General features: G+C 61.4%; 1 protein-coding gene across 1 annotated transcript; it reads right to left on the bottom strand.

The window, feature by feature from the left end:
• Positions 1-210: 210 nt before the first annotated feature.
• On the bottom strand, positions 211-1,056 carry SOX21 (SRY-box transcription factor 21; the record flags this gene model as incomplete). The annotated part of the gene is made up of 1 exon (XM_084227130.1): positions 211-1,056. The coding sequence occupies one exon, from the start codon at positions 1,054-1,056 to the stop codon at positions 211-213; it is 846 nt and encodes a 281-aa protein (XP_084083256.1).
• Positions 1,057-6,582: the final 5,526 nt, after the last annotated feature.

Here is a 6,582-nt window from a genome sequence, read left to right as displayed (position 1 = left end):
AGACCGCATGCAACACACACAAGCTCTACCCGGGGCAGCGAGCAGGGGACGCGCAACAGGTCGGCCACCGCCCCGGCGCTGCCCCATCGCCTGCCCCGGTCACCCTCCGCGGTCCCGGCGGTGACTCGCCCCGCTCCCCGTCCGCACGTATGCGCCGGCAGCCATCCAGACGGGCACCGGAGCTCTGCGCGGGCATCCTCCGGCCGCGGGTCATAGGGCCGCGGCGTAGGCTGCGGGATAAGGGTCCAGCTGGGGCTTGCCCATGCCCGGCAGGAGGATGTAGGCCAGCGGCGGCTGCAGCCCCGGGCCGGGCCAGGCGCTGCAGTTGCAGGGGATCATGTAGCCCGGGTTACCGGGCGACGGGTGCGAGTGCGTGTGCCCCCCGGCGGCGGCGGCGGCGGCGGCGGCAGCAGCGGCGGCCCCATGGAAGGCGCCCGCCCCGCCGGCGCCGGGGTAGCCCAGCGAAGAGGCGTAGGGCAACCCGGAGCCCGAGGAAGAGGAGGATGATGAGATCTCGGCCATTTTGGAGCCCAAGTCCAGCAGGGAGTAGGGGCTGCTAGCGGCGGCCGCGGCGGCGGCGGCGGCAGCGGCGGCGGCCGACTGGGGGAAGAAGACGCGAGCGGCGGCAGCGGCGGCGGCGGCTGCCGCCTTCTCGGGGTTGGCCAGGAGCGACTCGGGCACCAGCCCGCCGGCCGCGCCGGCGTGCAGCCCGCCCGCCTTCAGCCCGTGCGGGTGCTCGTGGTCCGCCACGCCGCCCAGCCCGTAGGGCACGGGGAAGGCGAACTTGTCCTTCTTGAGCAGCGTCTTGGGCTTCCGCCTCGGCCGGTACTTGTAGTCGGGGTGCTCCTTCATGTGCATGGCCCGCAGCCGTTTGGCCTCGTCGATGAAGGGCCGCTTCTCCGACTCGGTCAGCAGCTTCCACTCGGCGCCCAGGCGCTTGCTGATCTCCGAGTTGTGCATCTTGGGGTTCTCCTGGGCCATCTTTCTTCGCTGCGCCCGCGACCACACCATGAAGGCGTTCATCGGCCTCTTGACGTGATCCACCGGCTTGGACATGGTGTCCCCCCGCCGCCCCGGCGAGCCGCCGCCCGCCCCGCACTGGCGGCCGCCTCCTCCGGGGTTGTCGCCCGCCTCCTCCTCCTCCTCGCCCCCACCGCGGTCCGCTCCTCCAAAAGCAATCTCGGCGGGTGCCCAGGCGCGGCGGCACCGACTCCCGCGGGTGCGGGGCGGCGGCACCCGGTGGCCCCGCTCCGGGCGCGGGGCGCTGCCGAGCGGCGACGGCGCCTTCCCGTCAGGGCGATGCGGCGGACGGCTCGGGCGGGACGGCCTCCGTTTCCCCGCCTGGGCCTCGGAGCTTCTCTCGGCACCGCCGATCTCCGGTCCACGGCTCTTCCTCAGAACACCCCGCAGGCGACAGCGGCCAGAGTCCAGACGGGACCGCAGAGAAGTCTCGACGGCGAGGGCAGGATCCGGCAGCAGGCGAGCGGCGTGGGGCGTGAGTGTCCTCGCTTCGCTGCGGACGCGATGCTGCTCGGCAGCCTCCGGTGCGGCGGCAAGCCCTGGACGGGGCGGAGGTCAGAGCCCGCCCGGTGCCATCGCCGCCCGCGGAGCTCGGAGGGCAGCCCGCCGCGGCGCGTTGCGGGGCCGGGCGGGACGGGGTCCGCGGCGGCTCGGGCCCCAGGGGGCGCGGGCCGCCCCACTCACAGCCGCCCCGCTCCGCCCGGGGGGGCGCGGCTAGCAGCCCGCTCCTCGCACATACTCGCCGGGCGCCGTTCGCAAGCGGCCGCCGGGCGCCGCGGGCCTCCTGGTTCGCGCCGCCGGACAAACTTCGCCAAGTTTCGGCGGGATACGGGGCGCTCCGCCTGCCGCGCGGCTCCCCCTTCTCCGGCAGCCGCCAGGTCTCTCTGGGTTTTCTTGGCCGCCGACTCGGAGGGGCGGCGGGGCGGGCGGGAGCGGCGAGGGGCGGAGGGAGGAGGAGGAGGCGGCGGCGGAGGCGGGGGACACACCTAATTAAAATCCTCGGCGGTCCGCGCCCGGCGGGCCGCCGGCCGGGCTACGCGGCGGGGGCTCGCAGCCGGCGCGGCCGCCCCCTCCTCTCGTCCCGTCGGCGCCGCCTCAGGCAACGCGCGCGCCCCGCGTGCCCCCGCGCCGCGCGCCGCCCTATATGCCCGCACGCGGCCTGCGCGCCGCCGGCGGGGCGGGGGCGGGGCGCCCGTCGGGAGGGGCGGGGCCGCGGTTTGCCACGCCCCCTCGGCGGGCCCGGCCGCGCGGGGAGGGGCCGGGCGGCGCATGCGGAGTGTTTTGGGGTGTTCGGGGCTTTCCCCGCCCGGGGCCGGTGCTGCCGCGGGCGAGAGGCTGCAGCCCTGGAAAGCATCCCTGGGTGCGGGCAACGGGCACCGCAAAAAAGATCCACGCGTCTTTTCCTGGCCGCTCGGGACGCCGCTTCACGGTGCCCCCAGCCCGAGCTGTCCGACCGTGTTCTTCACCTCCTGTCAGTCAGGGTGAACTTGCTTGCCTTGTTTGTGCTCCGGCGGGTCGGTTTTGACTTACCCCTGTGGTATGTGGAAGCGCCGACTCCAATAAACTATTAACTCTTTCCCGTGCTGCCATCAGGCTAGGTTTTGCCCGGGACGGCTCCTCCGCCCTTTTAAGGAAAAGCCGGAACCGGGCTTCCCGAGTGGGATGCACGCTTGGGGTCACAGCCCCTCCGGGAGCACCACCGAACCCCCGCCGGACACTCCTCAGGGTCCGACGGACGACTGGGACATCCCGCGGGGGGAGTGATGTCCGCTCGCCTGAGGGATTCCTTTGTCACGCCGCCCACTGCCGTCTCGTCCGGGTTCCTGTCCGCGGAGCCTGCTCCATCTTTCCACCGGTCTCGGTTCCCCGCTCCAGCCGCGCTCCGGCGCACCTCTGCCCGCCACCGCCACCCGCAGCTGCTTCGCTGGCGGGATGTTTGGAGAGAATCCGAGCGCCGGACTTCCACCGGAGGGTGGTTCCCGGCTCTTTCCCCGACGGTGAGACCGCCCGGACCCCGCGGCAGCCTGTCCCGGCCAGAGCGCCCTGTAAAATACCGACTAGCTCCTCTGTAAATAGCGTCCTCTCCCGTTTTGTGTTTTATGACCCGTATACTACTACTTAAACGTAATTCTCTCGATCGCCGAAGCCACCTTGCCAACGCTTGACCTCCTACAATCCAGTGGAAAAAAATGTACCTGTTGGTTGTCAAAACGGAGAGATTAAGATATCTACCGGCGCTGGCTGGTGTACAGGGTTGGCCGGGAAATGGGGTTTCTCGAAAGTGAGTCCCCAGCAAGTGGGGCTGATCCCGGCGCAGGTAACTGCCCTGGAGCCCTGGAGTTCAGGTTATCACCCTATGGGCCAGCGCATTCCCCTTTTGGGATGAACAGACATTATTTCCAACGGTGTATATTCCCGCCCCCCTCTCCCCCCCCCCTCCCCGGCCCCGTCGCCGTTTGTGTAGGGAAACTCTTTCCTATATCTCTCGATCACATGTAGCGTTATTGTGTTTGACATTTAAGGACTCATCCCCTGTCTCTCTCCGCACAGATCGGATGCCGGCTTGTTCGACTTCCCTTCGCCCGGTGCCGGCGGGATCGCGCCCGGATTAAGTCAGTTCAGGGGAAGGCAAGAGCATGGTTCATATATTCCCGGCTGCAGTCATGAGCAGGGTGAGAATCAGTAACATCTACCGGAGTGTGATCGGGGCGGAGAGGGCGAGCGGGGAGGGACAAGCAGCAGCGACTCACTGATGCCACCACCAGTGGCACCCCCGGCTCCCGAAGGCTCCCGGCCCCGCTCCCGCCAGCGCCCCTGGAGAGCAGAGGGAGCTCGGTTCCAGCGAGGCTCTTTCCCCGCTCTTCCCTCCCGTGCTGCTTCCCTCACGACCCCACTCCCTCTCCTTATGACCCCGAGCCCGTCGGTGCGAGAGCAGGGTGCGGTGCGGAGGATGGCGATGGCCCCGTGTCGCGACAGAACCGCGTGAAGCACTCGGGGCGGGCACACGGGTGAGCCCTGTCTGACAGCTCCTGCACGGACGGGCGCCCCCACCACGACCCCAGCCCGTGGGTCAGTCCTGGGTGCTGCTGCTGCCGCCGGGCTGCTGCTCCGTGTCTGCGCGAATGGCAAAGCGGCGTGCGGGCAGAGCGGGCACCTGTGCCATGAAACCACGTGGGGAAGGGCCGCGGGTGACGGCATGGGGCTCGGGGAGGTTCCCGGGGTCAGTGGTCACTGTCTGTCTGAGAACAGCACTACCACCAGCTCGCAGGTCCCCAAAGAGTCGCGTACAGGTAAACCGGTCTTAAAAAGAAGCGCTTGGTTAAGTTCCAGCAGAAAAGATGCCTCGACTCATGGACTGTCTTCCAAAAATGTCACCATTTGCAAACTCATCCCGTTCATCTGTGCATGTTTCTGATTACGTTCAGTCCACCAAATAGTGAAAACGGTAATAGAATTTATTGGTCATAAATTATTGTGCACGACTCTTTCACAGTCTGAAATCTATGAATGGCTCAGTACTGGCTCAAGTCTATTTTTCTAGTCGCAGATGAAATACTTTATTCGAAGGTCTCTTTTTCAAAGAGCTTTCCCCCTCCTCTCTCCTAAGGTTTGCGGCAACCACTGACTACTAAAAGAACCACCCGTGGTTATTTCAGCGATGCTGGTAGTTACAGGGGGTCTGCCTTTCCCTGGTAATCTGCTTTCAAGACAGTTCCAAGTGATGGGAACTCTTATCAGTTCCGCTTGGAGCAAGGTTGGACTCGTGTTAGGAACGACCGGAGGGTCCCAGGTCTCCCCCGGTTTGAGGCAGCCGCGGCGCGGGGGAGGAGGCTGCTCTCCCCGCGGGGATTTCCGCGGCCGCGGTGCGGAGCGGCTGCCTGCACAGCCCTCGCACACACAGGCACACACAGAGACACACTCAGACACACACACAAACGCAGAGGCACAGACACCCTCTCGGAGAGCCTTCAAATCCCCAAGCACAGAAAGGGAAGGCTTTATCGGAGTTTAGTTACTTATCTGCATTTTTGTTAAACCGCTGCTGTGATCTCCGCGTAGTTGTGCGAGTGTGTTAATTGTTCTGATAATGTGTTGTTATCGATACAATAACAATACAGTCGTGTATAATGTGATTTGCTTGCCTTTGACCTGTCAATTCCTGACGCATGCAAATTCAAGGGCGCGATCTTTCCTTCTGCTACCGGAGGGAGGTGGAGGGGAGGGCTGATAATGGGGGGGAACAAAAACCCGAGCAGATGCATTATCGCACGGAGGCTAAACAAGGCTTTCCAGAATGCAGTGCTGTACTCCATCAAGCAAGATGAGAGCGCTTTAAAAAATATTAAAGGGGGAGTTAGACTATGTTCTCGATAACCATGTGTTAATTCTGCCAGCTTGCTTACAGTAGATGTAACTACACCTAACTCCACATATTGTCCGATTTCTAATATTCTTACCAAACATCTAATCTCTCGTGTTTTTTAGAGCCGAGTTTAAAGTGAGTGTCAAGGAAGCCAGCTCATTTCCTCCTAATTTTTATTTGAGCCTAACAATCAGGTAGCGAATCAAAGAGATAAAAAGAAGTTGAAGAACAGTGGTTATCCCGATAGCGATCTCCGCCTCGCAGTGCCTCCCGATTGAAAAGCTGATTCACGGGCTCGGCAGCCCCAGCGTTCCCCTGCACTGGCAGAGCCACAACGCATTTCCATGGCTCCCTTTGTGCACTGAAGCATTTCCATCCACCAACTTTGAAAGCTGACATTTTTCCTTGTGTAAGGTATCAGTCACCGATTCCACGTCACTTTCGGCTGTCCGAAGTTGCTGGGCAGGCTGAAATCTTAAACACACCAACAGGTTGGCAGGCTGATCGTTCTGCTTCTATGGAGCTTGGCAGGTTTGTGAGCACTCCTAAGACTTTTTCCTCTTGTGTAGTCCAGTACACCTGTAGAGAGAAAAGGAGTTTTACTCCGTGAGCTCTTTATTGTGCATAATGTGCTAAACTCATTCATTTGCTTTTACAGAGTGCTTCCAAATGCTCGGTATTATTATTTTTCAATAACATTCGCTTATTATTAGAGCAGATGGTAGCCCAAGCTCTAGTGAAGTGCCTGGCAAAGGATTCTATCATAAAACACTGGTTTCTAAGTTTATAGTTTCTAATTTGGCTGTGAAAGTGAGATTCTGGATTGAACTTGGCACTCAAATGCTCAGCTGGAGAGTAAACTTTTTATAATAAAAACGTTGGTTCATTTGGTTTGCTATTTTAAGTTAGAAGAGAATTAACAAAGTTTTTACTCATTTGGGAAGCATAGAGAAGTCCTGTACTTTTTTTGAGAATTAAATGTTATGATTTCGGTAAGGGTTGAATATGTTCTCTGACTTAATGTGTATTATTTTAAAAGCAAAACTCAATCAACGTCTCTGCTTCAGGACGCTGAGGCTGCTCTTGCAGGAACACCAGACCTAGATCTCACACAAGCACCGATAGCAGTTCTGATCAGAAGGTGGTGACGGGGTCCTTACTACTTTTAGAAGTAAAGAAAACGTTAAAATCAGCCTATT

Source organism: Fringilla coelebs (assembly GCF_963513975.1).
Source record: "Fringilla coelebs genome assembly, chromosome: 2".
NCBI classification, from domain to species: domain Eukaryota; kingdom Metazoa; phylum Chordata; class Aves; order Passeriformes; family Fringillidae; genus Fringilla; species Fringilla coelebs.
Note: the sequence above shows the minus strand (reverse complement) of the source record. Positions and strands in the feature narration are given on the sequence as shown.